This window comes from Rhineura floridana, chromosome 10 (genome assembly GCF_030035675.1).
Source record: "Rhineura floridana isolate rRhiFlo1 chromosome 10, rRhiFlo1.hap2, whole genome shotgun sequence".
Classification (NCBI taxonomy): Eukaryota; Metazoa; Chordata; class Lepidosauria; order Squamata; family Rhineuridae; genus Rhineura; species Rhineura floridana.
In genome coordinates this window covers 80,954,314-80,974,195 of record NC_084489.1, presented here as the reverse complement: position 1 = coordinate 80,974,195, position 19,882 = coordinate 80,954,314, and the positions used below count along the sequence as shown (strand labels likewise).

At 44.7% G+C, this 19,882-nt stretch overlaps 1 protein-coding gene across 2 annotated transcripts in view; it reads left to right on the top strand.

The window, feature by feature from the left end:
• Positions 1-19,882, top strand: part of LOC133365310 (sodium channel protein type 5 subunit alpha-like) — a 351,981-nt gene that overhangs the window by 177,695 nt on the left and 154,404 nt on the right. For both annotated transcript variants that reach the window (XM_061587000.1, XM_061586999.1), the window contains 4 exons: positions 6,612-6,753; positions 7,860-8,057; positions 14,616-14,795; positions 17,540-17,935. In XM_061587000.1, coding sequence (XP_061442984.1) covers positions 6,612-6,753; positions 7,860-8,057; positions 14,616-14,795; positions 17,540-17,935 — 916 coding nt within the window. The remainder of the gene's footprint in view (positions 1-6,611; positions 6,754-7,859; positions 8,058-14,615; positions 14,796-17,539; positions 17,936-19,882) is intronic.

Here is a 19,882-nt window from a genome sequence, read left to right as displayed (position 1 = left end):
CATATCCATCTCCTTCAACCTTTCTTCATTGGACTTAATCTCCAGACCCTTCACCATGTTTGCCACCCTCCTCTGGGTGTGTTCCAGTTTGTCAATATCTTTCTTTAACTGCAGTGTTGAGGACTGTGCCTTGATTGAAACTTCAGTCTTTGACTTTGTCAAAAACCAGCTGCAGAGTCTCATTTGTATCAAGGCTGTGGCATGCAAACCACCACCCCTTCTGTTCATTTAAAAAAGGAAAGGAAATGGGGGTCCCAGTTATGCCTAGTTTGGCCATCAAGCTTGCCACTTTTTTTCCTGACAATGCTCTCATGCCTTTCACAGCTGCGAGACATGTAGAAATGCAACAACTGAAACCAGTGGAGACTGGCGGCTCTGATGTCAATGGGGCAGTGAATCCACTCCACGTTTTAGTCTGAACTTTTAAGGATGCAATTAATGTGCACATCTTTTGTTATGTAAATAACAGCCTTAGGGAAGTCCTTGGGACCCTGGTGGTGGTGATAGTAGCAGAAGTAGTAACATCATTTATTTACATACTGCCTTTTGGCCACAAGGCCCCCAAAGCAGTGAACATCATCAATCCATAATAAGAAATAAACAATAGAAATACAATACCTACAGCAGATCAAATATTAAAATAAATAGCAAATAAAGTATTATTAACATATTTTAATATTTAAAACAATATTAAAATAAATAGCCCTGGTGGGCAGTGGCGGCTGGTGGCTCCATGTCAGTGGGCTTCAGAACCTTGGACAGCTCCATGAAAGTTTGGACTAAAACCTGGGGCAGGTTCATTGCCCCACTGGCAATGGGGCCAACAGTCTCCACTGTCTGAAACCTTCCCTATAAGGTGCTGAAATTCTTGCCAATTTTGAAACAGTTAAAGGTGCATGAACCATGCTTTTCGAGGGAGGGGAATGGCAACCTAACAACCAGTTTCTATAGGCCCTAGAAAGGCATTTGCCTTCTGCCTGTAGTGAAGTTGTCAAGAAAGCTGGTTTGGCAAATCCCAGGGAAAGAAATGAAGCCACTGGGGCAACTTGAAGATGTAACAAGAGAGCACCTTTAGCAACTGCATCCTAGCAATGGTTGCTATGGAAACCTTAATTACCATTATCCTCTCCTGGACCCTCATTTTCATTTATAGATTGAGACCAAAGTAGTTTTTATGCTCTATAGGATGAAACATCTTTCTTCCTCAGCTTGCAAGTGTATTGTTTCACCTCAAGTCTATAAATACAAGTAATTTAGGAGGAGAATGAGGCCTTAGAAAGTTCTCCAGTGAATCTCAGTGCTATTTTTAAAACCTCTTTAGGGAACTATTTCTTCTGTTGTTGTTGCAGTGTTTCATTAGAAAATCCCTATAAACACATAAAAAAATGTTTCAGGCATCTGTTAGACACTATACAAAGGTAGAATTAAAAAATTTTTTTGCATGCAAAACACTTCATATTTGGGTACCAAAGTCCTCTTGGAATATGGTGTGCAATGCAAAAGGGGGATCTTTGTATCAGAAGAGCTAGCCTTTGCTTCATAATATTCTGGTATCTGGGGGTGGGTCCAGGGCTGGCTCGGTGGGTGAAGCTTGGCAGATTCAGGCAGATCATGAGAATGCATTCTTTGCAAATTCTGATGCAAACTACATGATCTATACCTCTTGAGCCAATGCGAGGAATGTAAGGTAATTATTCCGCAAACTTTGCTGTTCAGTTCTCAGCTCAAACAACATACCAAAATATGTTAAAAATGTGTATTGTAGCATACAATGAATGTAAAATGCATAGTGTGAAGCAAAATGCATTTATAAATCTGTGATGTGAGAAAATACATTAAAAGATATATTAAAAATATTCAAGTAAATCAGATTAATCCAGAAACAGAAGAGAATGGATTTGTGAGTGAAACTGAAATGGACTGGAAATAGACTGCTCCATCCATCCCTGGTCGTAGGTAGGAAATGTTGAGTTTGCACTTCTGGCTGGTCCTGGAATCAGGCTGAGCCCCACAACTAAAGGAGCAATGGAGAGGATGGGTATAAGTCAGGCCCCACAGCTGCCAACGCCAGACTGGTTTATGGGGGTCCAGGTGGAGCCTGCTGTCAGCCCAGTGGAGGACAGAGGGAAACAGCACATTCTAGCATATGCAAATTCTTCAAGGAGCAAACAGAGATCAGGAGGGCTAACGGCAAAGGCAGGGAGGCAGGCAAGTTCCAAAGGGAGCCCGAGCTTCGGCAGGGGATGAGTTGATCAGGCTCAAGATTACGCTCTGAGACTGGGGTTTTATATGGCTTGGTGGAACCAGACTGGTCCACAGGGCAGGCCTGATGTCATCGCCTGGCTTCCCCAGGCACTGTAGGGGCTCCAGTGCCCCCATAGGGCTTACCAGCACTGATGCCTCTCATAGGCTGTATTTTAAAAGCTCACATGATGCCCAAGGAGTGATTCTAAATTTGGGGCATAGTAGGAAAATAAAATGTTGGATCTGAGACCCAGATGCTGCTGCCACAAGATAAGCCCATTGCCAGGGGGCTCCTGGTGTAGGAGGGCACCTTGCCAAGGGACTCCTCAAAACTGGAACTGCCACAGACCCTTCTTTGGGGTCAGTTGACCAAGTGCAATTTAATCTTGCATTGCAGCCTAGAAAGCATCCTTGAAGGGCACAAAGCAAATGTGGCTCTAGTGGCCCCCGGAGACTAGGCACTGAAGCCTGGCTGCTGGGACCCCCAGCTGAAGACTACCCCCACCCATGTGCTTTTCCACACCTCTACTCTTTTTCTTCAAGCCCTTGCCTACCCTGCCCAACAGACACAAAATAACAAAATAGAAACAAATATAAAACAAGTCAATGCAGCAGTATAAAAATCCAGCATACAACAAAAAGCCAAGCAAAGCATCAATTAAAAGCAATATTATGACCGAAAGGTTTCTGTACCATTAGTTAGAACATGTGAAATGAACACACTGCTACAACTTGTAACACAGATAGAAATCAATTTCAATATTATTAGTTCAATCATCTAATCGCTTCTCGGCCTTTTGGCTAAGATCAAGTGTAGTGTAGTTCAATCATCTAATCTAAAGAGAGTAGTGTCTGAGCATGTGAGAAGTGCTATTGGTACACTGATTCTCCCAAACCAGATCAGGGAGAGGGGAAACACAGCCATATATCATACAGGCTGGAACTTGATGGAGACTTGAGTGCTGGTGCCTTTTTTTTAAATGCAATGAACTCTAGAGACCTGGCAAGCTGTGTTTGCATTAAACAGGGCAGCTGTTCCATTCCTATTGGTCTAAAGGGGGGGGAGTTACAACCTCCCCACTGCACTGAATATATACTGTATATATGTACATGTATGTGTACATATGTATTCACACATATCCATCCATCCCTGAAGAGGAAATTAAGTAGGGTGATCTTTGATGGGAAAATGCCTACCAGTCATTTTGAAGAAGGATATGTATTTAAAAATACATTTTAGCCTTTTATGAATTGCTGAACAGAGGCTCTGCTGAGCAACAGGGTGACTGAGGCAGCACTCCAAAGCAACTTTCCTTAGGAGTAAGCACCATTTAACAAGGTGACGGCAAGGCCAAGAAAAGCAAATGCTAATACCTCAGCCTTTTCTGCAGAGAGGTTTGCTTTTATTCGTTCAGGGGAGAGAGTGTTTGGTGGATTCAAACCACTTTATTCCATCCTCCATGATAGCAGGCAGACACTCCCATTGCATTCACCATTTAAGACACATGCCCTCAGACACAGAGGCAATTGAAATGAAGGCTGCTTCTCCTTGCTGACTCGAGCAGAAAGTCTATAGATAAGGAGCTGAGCTGCATGTCTTAATCAAGTGAGCATGCGCAGTTTCTGCATATGCAGCAAGCAGGCAGACTGAAATTCTTGATTTTCCCAGGGCAGCTGTGGTGTCCCTCATTGGCTAAAAACAGTGAAGGTGGGAGTAGGTTGAAAAAGTTTCTCAAAAGTGGGCAGAAAACTCATCCACATTTTGCCTTGTATCTCTGGATCTACAAGGGCTAGAGACATGCTTTTTGTTTTAATGAAAGCTGGGAATCCAGGCCACCTAAAGGGTTAAGTGGGCACTGGGTAGCATGGCTAGAATTCAAACCTCGCTAACTGGGCAATGTGGCAACCCTACGCATACCACAGGGCCCCAAATATCTGAAGCAAAGCCTGTGCATTAAGATCTTCACTGGGGGCTCTACTGGTAGCCTCAACAGCTTATGGAATTTATGGTGTGGGGGCCCATGGGTGGTCCTTCTCTGTGGTGGCTCCACTCTTATGGAATGACCTCCCCTCTGAGATGCATCATGACTCGACATGACTGACTTTTCATAGGCAGGTGAAGATATGTCTCTTTGTCCAGGCCTTTGGGGAGGGGAGAGGTGCATTGCTGGCTCTTACTGCATTCCTGCTACTGTTTGTATTCTTTATCATGTTGATTTGGAGTAATGATTATTTTATACATCTTGGCTGTGGTTTTTCAATTGTATAAGGACACAGGAAGTGTCCTGCTGGATCCACCAAATATAGTCCAGCATTCTGTTTTTGTCTGTGATCAGCCAGATGCCTCCAAGGAGCTCACAAACAGTAACGTCCTTCCCTTGTTGTTTATCTCTACTTGCTGGTATTCAGAGATACACTGCATCTCACTATGGAGGTTTCACTTTGCTGTTATGGTTAATGGCTCTTGATGAAGACCCTTCTCTCCATGCATTTGTCTAACTCTTTTTTAAAAAGCCATTTAAGCTAATCATTTTTGCCCCAGATATTAATATCAGGGATGCTCCAATCTCTGTTGCTGATTTGACAAAGAAGCCTTTTTAAAAATGTCCTATACTGGTGCCAGCCCACACTGCTGAGTACAGCCTGATGGATGGATGGGTAGATTGATGCTGTTAACTGTCCTTAATCAATAGCACTATGTTTTTTATTGTGATTAATCATGTGTTGTCCTGTGGATGTTCCTCTGGAAATATGTTTTATATACTAATGGAATAGGTTGGCATTGCCACCGCTTGTAAATAAGCAGATGTTGATAACTTGACAGGCTTATTTCCTTCCCCTGGGCTTATATGCTGTCCAAAAAGATATTTGCTAGAAAATCCAAAAAGGAGGACTTTAGCCAAATCCTTTTGGAGTCTTTCAAAATCTGTGAAGGCAATAGTTTTCCAGCTGCATTCCAGGGAACTCTGGGGTTTTGCAGAATCTTATCAAGGCTCCCTCTGTGAGAAGATCTGAAATAGCAGATGTGATTTCTGAAAGACAGACTGGCCACTCTCTACCAGCGTTGGGTTATTCCAGGTCCCCAGTCATAGACATTGTCAGACCTTCAGCCTACATATAACTCCAGCCTACAGAATATAAACATCTTCTATAACTGTTAACAGAATTGGGAGAATGGGCAGAAAGCCACCTCCATTACACCCCATATATCTCTGAAATGTTCTGGGGGCTCATCTGAAATAAAATGGGAAAGGCTGCCCCCATTTGCTAACTGTGATACAGTTTTGATACAGCCTTACGTGATTAGCATTGGGGAAGAAATTCAGTTTTGTTTGCATTTTAATAAGAAATGAAACACAGCTGTCCTTCAAATTTTGTAGTGCAGTTCTCCAGCCAAATAATGTGTACAAAAATGTATTTATTATTATTAAACTTGTATTCCACCCTTCCTCCCAAAAGGAGCCCAGGGCAGCGAATAGGCAATAAAATACTAACAGCATCTATAAAACATCTTAAAAACAAAACATATTTTTAAAAAACTATAAAGAACATCTTAAACATGCAGTGTGTGAAGACGTCCTTTTGTCTGTCCTGAATCCCCTACCATTCAACTTCACTGGATGACCCCAAGCAAACCTTTCCCACATCATGCAGATCATATCCTTAATGGCACATATGAGGGGAGGGTGTGCATAAAAATGCACACATCTGTGAAAATAACATGCAAAAACACATTATATTTGGGGAAATTGCTTGCAAAAATGTCCCCATTAAGAGAAATTTGCACTAAAACACTGACAACTTTTCATGAGGTTTAAAAAAAAAAAACCCACAAATTTCACAAATTGCTGCATAAATGTGGAGAACTCAATTCAATGTTGGAGAAATGAGAAATGGAAAGCAACCAAAATTGCCAGATTCAGCCATTCCTATATGTGATCCAGTGTGAATTCTAAGGCTCCATGGAATTTGGATAAGAAATAAACCAGTTGCTGAGAGACAGTTGAAAATGATTTGGTAATGTGGTAAGATGCAGCCAATGATACAGGTCAGTTCAGAATTCTAGACCAGGGTAGGGGGAGCAATATATATATATATATATTTCCAGGACTGGTCCTTCTAGGTAGCCAGGGGTGGCAGGCTGCTTCAGGCAGCAGAATTTAGGGAAGTCAGGAATTCTGAATGGTGCAGCGAGACTCTCTAAGATGCCGTGGGAGGGCAAGTGCCATGTGGTGCACAATGTGGCCTGCTAGTCCTGCTTTTTCCAAATGTTGCTCAATGGCACAGTTGATGGCACTCTTCCAAGCAGAGCTGAGAGAAGTTCACCTGTCAATAGCCTTTATTCCTTATTGGTTTTGTTCCTGCAGTACATGCCCGGACAATTATATATGTCTGAAGGCTGGTGGAAATCCTGACTATGGCTTCACAAGCTTTGATACTTTTGGATGGGCCTTCCTCTCCTTGTTCCGCCTCATGACGCAGGATTGCTGGGAGCGCCTTTATCAACAGGTAGAAAATTGATTTGTCTGGATGTTTTTGTGATAACATATCACAGAATCTATGAGCTGTCATCTCCATTCAGGAAAGGAAGACAGTTGTTGCCCAGGTTTAAATAAATAATGTCCTAGACACCATCTGCACTATATATTTAAAATACTATCAAAGCATTTTAAACAGTCATGGCTTCCTTTCAAAGAGTCTTGAGAACTGTAGTTTGTTATACTCTATTTCTCCATTACATCTGAGTCAGGAAAGGCTGTGCAAGCCCTGGATTGGTGATACAATTAGGGTGATACAATTCTAGGCCTGAACAAAGAATCCTCTTCAGGTGCTCAGGCATACCAGATACTAATGACTACTAGTATTTCCTTCATCAGTGGGATGATGGTCTGGAACAGATTCCTTGAGGCATGGGAGATCACACTTCCAACTTTCAGGATCTACTTTGCTTTTTCTTAGACCCCCTCCCCCGAAGTTGAAGCCACATGCCAAACAGTGGCTTAGGAAGAGGAGCAGAGATCCACTTGTCATTTTAGGAGCAGGGCTTCTCCGGGTGCATCTCAGCCTGGGAATTTCTTTTCATGGCATGACCAGAACTGAGCTTCATTGTTAGCGTATTGGCCCTCCTGGTTTGGCGTACCAGGAACAGTCTAAGTCAGCTGTCAGGCACTGCACTTTTTAATTTTTACATTACAAACAGTGCCTGCTGAATGTTTTTTCCCTCCATATGTGGCAAGCCAGGAGGACCAATACACTGAATGAGCTCTCGGTCTTACACACTAAAATCTATTTCTGATTTTTCCCCACACAGCCCCTCAAAACTTTCTTCATTTCAGCAACCTAGTTTGGGAGAGTGGGAGCTTTTGTTAAACAACTAGGAGTCAGAAATCATTGGTGATCTACTGCAAATTGCCCAGAAATCTATCAATACATGCCAGTTACCTTTGCCCACCTGTGCTCTAAGGTGCTGACACCGCTGCATCTTCTCCAGCCTGGCCATATCGATTGTTGGTCATACCTAAGGGGTGTGGGCAGGGCTCCTGCAGCTGAGTGCCTCATGAAGGTTAAATCTAGAAACATTTTAAAAACTTGACGACGCCTCTCTCTCTGTTCAGACGCTTAGATCTGCTGGCAAGATCTACATGCTGTTTTTCATGCTGGTCATCTTTCTGGGCTCCTTTTACCTGATCAACTTGATCTTGGCTGTGGTGGCCATGGCGTATGAAGAGCAGAACCAGGCCACCATTGCTGAAATGGAAGAAAAGGAGAGGAAGTTTCGGGAAGCCATGGAGGCACTGAAGAAAGAGCAGGAGGTGTGTAATCATTCTCGGGCATGGTCTTTGAGAAACCTATGTTTGTTGTGCTCTCTTATTTTGGGGGGTTAAGCTGCATAATCAGCAAAATATCCCCCATTCTTGCCAGATGATACCACTTCAGGCGAAGGGCAGTGTAAGTGGGTAGTGTCCTCAGGCAGCTGCTGATGAACATCCTACCATTGGGGGAGGTGGGCATGGTGGCTCATGGACCCCATCTTGGTTTCTGACAATTCTCAGGATGATGAGTCATTCTGGGGCACTGTGGAGATAAATTAGCCACCACTGCAAAGTCATGGCTGACATTTCCTCCCTTGCAATACTTTGGAACAATTCATCTTGCAGGGCTTTGTTGAAAACCAAGACGGAGGCCACAAGCCAGCTGCCGCTCATCACCACCAAGCTATGCCCTGGAAGCCTCAATGAACCTTTGGGGGGGGCTGTACCATCATAAGAGAGTGCTTGTGGCACAGCACTTCCCTGAAAGTTCTGTTAACCCTGAAGTTAACTCTGCTTCTGGCTACAAATAAAGTCTGAATGTCCTGTGAAATATGTCCTGTGCATAACAAAGCTGTACATCTCGTATTCTCCCTGACGCCATAGTTTTCTGTGTGTAAAGCAAGGGCCATAGCCACCAGAGGACTCCAATTCCCATCAGCTCTAGCCTGCATGATCGATGATCAGGGTTGATGGGAACTGTAGTCAAGCAACATTTGGTGGGCCACAAGGTCTCCACCCTTGATGTAAGGGAAAGCCAGTATTCTACCAATTTCTTCACTAGGAAATACTCTATACCATTTGGCCTATCAGCGCAAACCCCATTGGATAACATACAAGTCCTGTAAAATTCAATTGTGCTTTATTCATATTTAATTAACCAAGGCTGTATGCACACTAGCCCACTCATAGCGGATAAATGTAGTTTTTATCAAGACAGAATAATTTGTGCTTGTCCTCAACATGCTGCTTTCAATCTAGATTGATTGTCTATCCTGTTATCCAGAAGGGTGGGTGTGGTTACTTGATAGGTGTTTGAAAACCATCCCCTTGATTAGATTCCATGTTGAAAAATCCTCCCCCTTGTGGTCTTGTTATATACCCAGCCACAACATCATTGGGCATGTGTGGACATTCACTCACTCTCTCTTTTGCTGGGACTTCCTATATCTATTTTCCAATGGACACACTGCAAAGTGATACAGAATCACTCTGCATTAAGCTTCTATTCTCAGAATGAAACCAGTTTGTCAAGAAAAAATATAGTAGGTCTTGATTGTGTATGGAAAATGGAAATGGACTGCCTTCAAGTCTATCCCGACTTATGGCTACCCTATGAATAGGGTTTTCATGGAAAGCGGTATTCAGAGGAGGGTTACCATTGCCTCCCTCTGAGGCTAGTCCTCCCCAGCTGGCTAGGGCCTGCTCAGCTTGCCACAGCTGCACAAGCCAGCCCCTTCCTTGTCCGCAACTGCTAGCTGGGGGGCAACTGGGCTCCTTGGGACTATGCAGCTTGCCCACGGCTGCACAGGTGGCAGAGCACGTAACCCCTGAGCCACTCACTGTGAGGGTGATCTTTAGCTGGCCCTTGACACCCAGGAGACACGAGCGGGGATTTGAACTCACAGACTCTGGACTCCCAGCCAGGCTCTCGTCCATGAACTCAATCTCCATTGATTCTAGAATATAATGTTGTGCATACACAGCCTAACTTGAAACATTTCCAGCTATGTTCTGGCTTTTCTGCAATGATTCCCTGCCTCCCTAGGTGACTTTGCCACAATAAATGTAGCTACTGTTCTGGCACTAGGAGATCTGTATAAGGGCAATTAGAAAAAACCATACTCTCCCACCTGTAAACTGAAATGGTGGTACCGTTTAGTAAGAGCAGAGTTGATATTCTGCTCATTGTGTGGCTCAGCTCTGAAAGGACTCATGGCTGTGTTGTGTATTTCCCTTTCCATGGCACTTCACGATAATGAAGGCACTCTCCCTTTAGATGGCAGAGGCACCCAGAAAAGGACTCTGAGGATGATCACAGTTAACAACATTTAACAATTGCATCCAACTGTCCAAAGTACTGTATTTCATGTGCATCACCTGGTACAGTGATTTTATAAGATTAATGAGGATTGCTATCCTCCACATGGCAGATGGTGGGACTGGGGCTGAGAGGGAGTAGCTTGCCCAAGGCCATCTAGTGAAGCTACAGCAGTGACAAGATTCAAATTGGGAAATTGCTGATGCAAAGCTTAGTCTCTTAAGTTTAGGAATGGGGGAGAAATTCAATTCACTTTGCTTTAAAGCTGAATCTATCAAATCCACACTTTCTGAAATAATATGAGAACCAAAACACAGACATCCCTCTAAATTCGCACTTCTCTGAATTTTGCAATGCAGCTTTCCAGCCAACCAGTTTTTTTTAAAAGTGCATGTATTAGGACTAAGTGTGCATAAAATGAATAAATTAGTGAAAATAACACACAAACATGCATTATATTAGGAGAAAATGTTTGCAAAAATGTGTACACTAGTCAGAACTCCAGACAAAAATGTGTTGGGAGAAATTTGCAGTAGAATGCCGAAGAATTTTCATGATGATTTTAAAGAATAAAATTTGCTATTTATTTATTTATTGAATTTACATCCTGCCCTTTCTCCTAGAAGGAGCCCAGGGTGGCAAATTGCTGGAGAAATCTGGAGAACTAAATTTGATTGCACAAATGAGAAACTTAGAGAACAGAAATTGGCAGATGCTTCCTTGTGGATGTCTTTAGTGTGTGGGGATGGGGGAGAAATTTGTTTCAGTTTGCATTTGAAGCCCAATCTATCAATTTTGCACTTTCCAAAACAACCAAAGCATAGCCATTCTTTGAAATTCACACTTATTCAAATTTTGCAATACAGTTTTCCAACAAAACAATGTTTACAAAAAGGCATGTGTCAGGGAAAAGTGTGCATAAACATGAATCTATGAGTGAAAATAACATACAAAATGCGTTATATGATGACAAACGGCTTACAAAATATGTGCATTAGTCAAAATTGCCTATAAAATGTGTTTATTGGGAGAAATCCACACTAAAATGCTGGGGAATTAATGGCTAAACATTAATTGCCCTCCAGAGTGGCATCTAAGCACTCTCCTACCTACAAGCTTCACCCTCAGCCATTCTCGCTGTCCTTACTCATAACACAGTTAATTCCCAGCCAACACTTGTCCCAAAGCAAAGTCTGATCTACGAAGAATCCCTGGTAGCATTCAACGTAATTTACAACTAATGCATTAACACACCTTCACCTAAAGCAATACAAACATTGCCATACAGACAGCAGCACAACCACTCCCTCCCTGGCCAGCTTTACATCTCCCCTCCATTCAGGAAAGGAAGACGTCTGTTGCCCAGGGTTAAATAAATCATGTCCTAGGCCACAACTGCACTATACATTTAAAGCAGTATCATACCACTTCAGACAGTCCTGGCTTCCCCCAAAGAATCCTGGGAAGTGTGTTTTGTTAAGGATGCTGAGAGTCGTTAGGAGATCCCTATTCCTCTCATAGAACGATAGTTCTCAAAGTTCTTTGGGAAGAGGGATGAATGGCTAAACCTCTATCCCCCTCCCCCAGAACTGTAATCTCCAGAGCGGATTCACTATCCCTCTCCTCAGGGAAATCTGGGAATTGTAGCTCTGTGAGGGGAATAAGGGTCCCTAACAACTCTCAGTGCCCTTAACAAACTATACCTCCCAAGATTCTTTTGGGGAGCCCATGGCTGTTTAAAGCAACATGATAGTGCTGGTGCGGCCCCTGCTCCCACTCTGTATGGGTTCAGTCTCTCACCTTGAGTGCTATTCAAGGAACTTTACAACACACATACACTTCCAACCCAGGCATTCACTCTGTGCATTGCACATGGTCTTTTTTCCCTATCTGTGTAGAAAATTTGTCCCCAACGGAAGCAGCTCTCAGAATCCCACTCCAACACCATGTGTTAATTGGCAATGTGTATAGAACACAATTGGAAAGAGGCAGTTGTATTATCATCAGCATCTTCAAAGATATTCCCATGCTCAATAGAGGGAAATTAATGGCTTTTCATTCAATATTTGCAGCCCTCACCATTAGTTCAAGTTAATTAGCATTCTTTTTAGATTTGCCGTATTGGTCTTCCAACTTCAAATAGCCATTAGCAACCCATTATTCAACAAGTGGAATAATAGACGGGTCAGCTGTTTAAACATTGCTAGTGTTGTTCTTGTACAAACAAAGCAACTCATTGACTGACCATTCGCCAGGCACACCAATGCAGAACATGTAATACAATAGCTTTGATTAATATGAATGAAGCTGGCTTCAACGACTGTGGGATGGGTGGCCCTTAGTAACTGTGGCAGTTGTGGGGTGGATATGAATTAAATCAGATTTCTCTCTGGGAGACAAAATCAAGTTGCCTTTCTGAAGGGGCAACTGTTCTAAGAGCCAATTTATGAGGAAGTTATAAGAGACCTTTGCTGAATTGGGCCAAAGGTCTGTCTAGTCCAGTGTCGTTTTCCTCATAGTGGCCAACTCAGTTGGCCACTGGGAAATGAACAAGCCTTGCTTGTGGGCTACAGTTCTCCCTTACTGCTACTCCCCAGTAACTTTTTATTCAGTGGTGTACTGACTCTGAATTTGGGGGTCCACTCCAGTGCTTATCCACAACTAATAGCCATTGCCCTTCCACCAGGGAGAGATCTGTGTTAGCCAGTATGATGGAACATTTAGAGGCACAGATGAGCACCACATGCAACTTGGGTTCAAATCCCCACTTGGTGCTGAAGCTCCCTGACTGACTTTGGTCCTGTCACACAATCTCTCAGCCTGGCCTTATCACCCAGGGTTGTTGTAAAGATAAAACTGCAGGGGCAGGAGAACTGTACATCACTCTGAGCTCCTTGGAAGAAGGGTGGCACACAATGTAATAGATAAACAAAAATATGCCCTCCCTGGCAGCAGTCAAACTGGTACAGTCCAGAATTTTACATAACGAGTCGATTGGTGGCAATGTGACACTTGAAAGAGAGAAATTCTAGCCTTCATGTGTTTTTATTGGCTTACTGGCTTCCTTTTTCATTATTATTTGTGGTGGAGGAGTTTGTTTTGTTTCCAGACTCTGTTGCTGGATTATTATTATTATTATTGTTATTCCCCTCCCCAGCCTAATTTGGCTTCAGCTTCATTTCTAGCACCTCTTGGTGTTACCAGACTTCTCCTGCAGTGATTCCTCCAGATAGCTGAGACAGAGATCACGCTGTCCAAGCATGCAGCGAAGAAAAGTCTGTCTTATCTGTGTATAATATATGTGTGGGTTGTTAAAAAAAAAAAAGCCCATGGTTTATATTTATCACTCTGGATCCCTGGTCACAGCAGGTTCTGGCACTTTGTAGGATAAGATTTTGGTTGGAAAAAACAAGAAATCTGTATCAGCTGAAATAACATAGGTTGTTACTTCTGCTTTCCTGGAAGAAGCAGAGTTTTTGCAGGAAAAAAAAGGGACCTCATGATAAAGAGCTTTGCCTCTGCCCGAAGATGTGATGTTATCAGCACTGCTGCATGACTCGTTAGCATGCAGGCAGTGGTGGGTACATGCGTCACACTTGAGAATCATGGGAATAGAGGGTGGGATAGGGCCAGGATTCAAGTTCTAGCCCCATTGCAGATTTGCTGAGTGCCCTTGATCACAGCACCACAGCACCCAGTTCAGACTATTATTGGGCCAGTGCTCTAGTTTGCAGGGCTAGCATGGACTCCCCCTTCACTTTATACAGGATCTCCTGGGTGAATGCACCATGAGGAGGGTGATATGCATGATGGACTGATTTGTGCAATCTCCCTTTCCTTGTGTTCCTCCCCCTTTTTTTGGATGGGGGAAAGATGCATACAAATGAAACCATTGTGCACAGGTGTCTCTGCATGGAGAGCCTGACTTAGATGTAACTGTACGGACCCACTGTTAAAGACCTTACCCTGGAAGACAATCTTACTCGGCAACGAGTGATCGCCAATGAATGAATGAATGTGTGCATGATGGAATGTGTAGGGCCTCCTCTTTTATCAGAAGGTGAATTGAAGCACCTGTTATTAGGGCATGAACCAGGGCAGTTTTCCTATTCAAATTTTAAGGCTGAGCCAAAGTCCCAGCTCCATTACACCTGGCAGTATGTGTGTGTGCATGGGGAGGAGTGCTGCTGACATGAAATCCGTGGAAGTGAAGAAAAATAAGTTATAGGATCAGGGATCCTTTCAACTCACTCCAAATTTCAAGTTGAAACCCTTCCTTAAGATGTAGGAGTCCATTTTCAAAGGTTTGCGGTGAACAGGGATTCTGTGAAACCCATTGAAAAAAAAAATCACCAATATTTTGAAAGTTGCTTAGTTTTCTTAATGCTTTGCGTGAGGAGGAGCCCAAAATTTGGCTGGAAGAAGGGTAGCTCTGTAACTTAAAGCTCTATGTATGTGTTTTTTTCAAATATAGTTTTAAAGATAGTGTGTTTCTACTCAATTTCTTTCTCCTCCTCTAGGCATTAGCGCAAGGAATTGATTCGATGTCGCTTAGCTCTTTTGAAATGTCACCTTTGCCATCGAAAAATTCCAAAGAACGAAGAAGCCGAAGAAGGAAGAAGAAATCCTCAGCGGGAGATGATGATGGAGAAGATCAAAAGGGTCTGAAATCTGAATCGGAGGATGGTCAACGGAGGATGGTTAGTGTTTTCCGAAAGAGACAATAAAGGGAGCTCCCATGCAAACCCATCAAAAATAATCACTCTGCATTGAGATGGGAAAGGATTTCCCCCCTAGGTTGGGTTAGTTCAAGGGTTATCAACCTATGTAGGCCCATGGGAACATTTGGATTTTTGAGCAAGTGCTTTAGGCGTCATTGCTGTCTCCCCTCCCCTGGATCAGCTTAGTTCAGCCCTTGCCTTTCAGAAGAGGATGCCACATATCAGGAATGGGGAAGACCTTCTTCTGCCTGAGGTGCGGAACAGCTGTTTCCAGGCACTTGGACTGCAGGGGGACAGTACTAGATTAGATAGGTCTAAGGCAGGTTCCTCTGTTCATATTCACAGCCCCACCAGCTAAACCTGTGCAATACAGATGATGCTGTGAGATAAGCAAAGTGAACTGCCATACAGTTAAGAACGGTTCTGAAGCTCCATAAGGACACTACAAGGACCATCTGTAGTATCTCTCTCTTGCTCCATGCCCGCCTTTCCAACGTAAGGCCTCTTGGAGCTGGCAAATTAACAGAGGCAGTCTGTGTAAAATGCCCTCACCCTTAATTGTTAGCGAAGTGAGCAAGAAAATCAGCCAGCATGCTGAAAGTCTGCGAAGGTTGGACACAGATGCGACAAATAAACAACGCGTGCTCACAGCTTCTAAAACACACCCAGAACTACTCCTCTGTCTGTGATATATGAATGGGCTTCTTCTTGTTGTTGTTGTGTCTTTCTGCGTTTATTTCTTCAGAGACTTCATTCTTGTTGTTTAATTGAGTGGGTTGCCTCGCTAATTACAAGCTTGTGAATGCCAAAACGGCTGAGTGAGTTCCACTGCTCTGAGTGGTTCTTTTGGCACGCTAAACAACAACAAAAAAAAGTCAGGCTGGACGTGAAACAAAACAGCACATTTCTCAGCATGTTCCTCCGGCTGATGAGTCGTCTTTTTGTTTTGCATTCAGTGATTTGTCATCTGTGCCGAGAACATGACAAGGCGTAGGGCTGGGCTTATGGTGTGCATCTTCTTTGCAAAGGGGTGCTCAGCAGCTTTTGAAAGGAGTGAGGCCAAATCGTTTTTGTGCCGAGAAATTCCAGTCTTCCCCCTACCTTGCTGCTGCCCAGTTGTACTGACAAGAGGAGTCAGCTTTAGTGACTGTTTTGTGGAAACCAGATTGTTTGCCCCTGAACAATGAGAAAGATTAGTTTCTCCTCCTGTGTCTCGATTCCCTTCCCTTCTCCCTCTTACTTCATTGTATCCTGGGGCCAGTTTACCCTATTATGTTGGCCACTATATTTTCTCCACATAGCACAATGCATGCCTGAAAATGTGGAACAAAAGAATATTCGTGAGCCAAAATTTCTCAGAAGGCATTTTTCTCTCCCCCACCCCCAGATATTCTCCACCATTTTTTTTCTTTAGTGGTGGCTGCTACTTCACTCCCACAATGCCTTGGAACTATGCTAAGTCCAGAGCATTGTGAAGGATGCTGTAGGCTGCCAAGACAGTTGCTGCCGCATCTGTCACTTGGAGCAGCAGCAACACAAACAAACAGCAGACAAACAAACAAATCAGGACAAAAGACAGAAGCTGTGCTACTGCCAATGGTGAGCCTTACGTGGGGATGCTGAAGCAATTTTGGGGGTCCACATCCTGAAGCAAATTCACCTGATCTGCACCTCCTGGGTTTCTGTGCGGGTTAAGTCATGATCCTCTTAGGGATCCAGAGATCCATAGTGAGTAGCACGAGGGTGCCTGAGGACTGCATTTTAAACTATTTCCCCCCTTTTTAAAGTGATTTCATTTGGTTGGACCAGCTACAAAGTATGGCTCTTGCTGTATAAGTTGAATATGGGGCTGCAAATGATGGTGTGATGATGTATCCTTACTCTCAGGATAATTATTTTCTACCTACCAATTTTTTTTGGGGGGGGGTCACTGTGCAAAGGGAGGGGAATGTTAACCTTTTCATTTTCAGCTTCAATTCCTAAAATGCCCCCCATGTGGCAATTAGGCTTGAAAGAAGCTTCCCATTGGCTCCAACCAGTGATGTAGTGGCAAATTCAGAAGTGCAGGATCCCTTCATGTTAGTCAAAGCCATTCATCTCCCCACTTTTTTGCTGCAGGTTTAAGAATGAAATCCTTGTTAATGCCTTCTCCCACAACAACAGACATCCCTAGGAGGCAATAAGCATGAAAGAGGAGAGTGTTAGGTACTGAGAAGAGTCTTCTCAGTAGCTGACTTGCTGCCTTTCACTCTGATGGGCTCCAGTCAGTAGGAAAGGATAAGGAAGAGCCCTAGGAGCCAATAAGCATGAAACAGTAGAATGCTAGCTACTGAGAAGACTCTTCTCAGTGGCTAACACACTGCCCAATCATGCCGATTGGCTCATAGGATGCTGGAGAAATAGGGACCTTGCTGGGACCCTGCTCCCAAAAAAGTAGGGGGTCTAAGCCCCCCCCCCGAGACCCTGGATGACTACACCCCCTGCTCCAACAATAAACTGCTTGCAAGCCTAATTACTTTGCAGAGGATGGGGAGAAGAAGAGAGGCTGCAGGCCAGAAGAAGAGGCCCCCACTGGCCACACCTGACCTGCTGCAGGTTGGCAGTTCCCCACTCTTGCACTGACCTATAATGGCAGAATCAGACATATTTCCTGGCTCTGTGTAAATGCATAGTGAAACCCATTCCTTCCTTCCCTGCCCCTTTTATCCTTTGGGCCCTTCCAGACGGTGCTGGGCTTTCCTTCTGGCTCCATGGAAAACCCCGTGAAGCGCAAGGCCAGCCACGGAAGTGTCTTCAGCTTCCGGCTGCGCGGCAGGGACGTTGGCTCAGAGGCAGAGTTTGCCGACGACGACATCAGCACCGTCGGGGACAGTGAAAGCCAGCATGGCTCCCTGCTGGTTCCGAGGAGTGGGAGACGGCTGAGCGTGCAGAGCCAGACGAGCCACAACTCTCCAAACTGCCCACGCAGTGGCAAGAGGAATAGCTCCGTGGATTGCAATGGTGTCGTTTCGCTGATCGGAGGAGGAGGAGGAGGAGGAGGAGGAAGCCCAGACCCAACTACTCCAACAGACGTGCTGTTGCCGCCAGTTATCACTGAGAAACCTGGAGCAGGCGACATGGTGGGTCCACATTTGTCATTACGTTGTGTTCAGATTCACCATATGTGTATTGCTACTACTTGTCAGGCAGACAGGTGGAGGCGGGCGGCAGAAACAGGTCATCTGTAAGCCTTTAGTAGGACACCATCTGTGGCTGCTAGGCTGAGTTAGGCTTGATGGGTTGTGAATGATTAAGATGCAGCCCCAGACAATGTGTTGCTGGCGACTTGAGAGAGTGAGAATTCTGATGGCCCAGTATCCAGTGGTGGCTGGTGCCCATTGGGACTGGTAGAGCCGAAGGCAGGGAGCCCAGTGGTAGGTGGAGCCAGAGCCAATGACAGGTGGAGGAGATTACTTCTAGTTGTGGCCCCGTCCTCCTCCCTGCTGAGATGTACAAGGGCATTGTTGTTATGTGCCTTCAAGTCGGTTATGACTTATGGCGACCCTATGAATCAGTGACCTCCAAGGGCATCTGTCGTGAACCACCCTATTCAGATCTTGTAAGTTCAGGTCTGTGGCTTCCTTTATGGAATCAATCCACCTCTTGTTTGGTCTTCCTCTTTTTCTACTCCCTTCTGTTCTTCCCAGCATTATTGTCTTTTCTAGTGAATCGTGTCTTCTCATGATGTGTCCAAAGTATGATAACCTCAGCTGAGACTAAAGAGGAAGCTACTCCCTGGACTGGTTGTAAGTAAGAAGGCAGGCAAGTGAGTGCAGGCTGAGTTTGGTGGGGCAGCGCTCCTCTTGCCCTAATGGACCAGCCTCCCCTGCCAGTATCCCCAAAGACGCACGCATGCAAATCTTTGTCGTAATGGCCCTGGGCCCTTCAAGTAGCGTTAGCCAATATGGTGCCCTCCAGATGTTGTTGTACCCCAACTTCCATCAACCCTAGCCAGCAGGGCCAATGGTTATGGGCGATGGGAGATATATTTCCGACGACAACAACATCTGGAGGGCTACCCCTGCCTTTGAGCTATCTGAGAGCTTGGCTAGGATGACTTGGGAACCAGTGGTGGCTTAGACTGAAAAATGCTCCCAAGCCTGCTCCTTGAAGTGGCACATCTGTGGACCAAGGATGCAGCAGCCAGTAGAAAGTCACTCCGGGCATCCTTTGGTCCAGGGTACCTTCTGCTTGGCTTTCCTGGTCTCTCATGCTGCTCCCTGTGGGTTTTCTTCCATCCTTACGCTGATGTTGCCAAGGTTTACCTGCCATTCCCTGATCCCTTATCATGCCTTGCCCAGATTGATATTGAGAGTTCCAGGATTAGTTTCTTCTCCAGGTATGGGGGTGACGGAGGGGTAATTATTTCTTACATAAATTCTTGTAAGTTCTGTCAGGGCTGCAAACCGCTTTAGCTTCTTCCAGTTGTGGTGGCTATTGAAGGAAAACAAAAAAACCCCACTCCTGCTCTGCCTCTCTCCAGCTTCATTGTTTATTCAATTTATATCCTGCCCTTCCTCCCAAAAGGACCCCATGGCGGCAAATGCGGAGAGCCAGTGTGGCAAAGGGGTTAGAGTATTGCACTAGGACCTGGGAGACCCAGGTTCAAGTCCTCACCCTGCCATGAAGCTCGATGGGTGACCTTGGGCCTGTCACTGCCTCTCAGCCTAATCTGGGCTGGGGTGAGGATAATATGGAGAGGAGGAGAAACTTGTACTGCACTTTGAACTCCTTGGAGGAAAGGGGGGATATAAATGCAATAATAAAATACCAAGTGCTAAAACCATCAAAACATCTTAAAAACAATTCTGATACAGAGGCGGACAAGGGATGCTCTTGACTTAAAGCACCTTCTCAGGCCTGGGGCTTAGCTTCGCAACAGGCTGCAGCAGCTCCTGAGACTGGCACTACTAGGTGATGGTCAAATGAACCAGAAGGAAAAGATGTGGGCAAGGATGGGCTGGAGTTAAATGCTGGGTCAGGCAAAGAGGAACCAAGATCCAGGGTCGGGATGAGAGGAGTCGGAT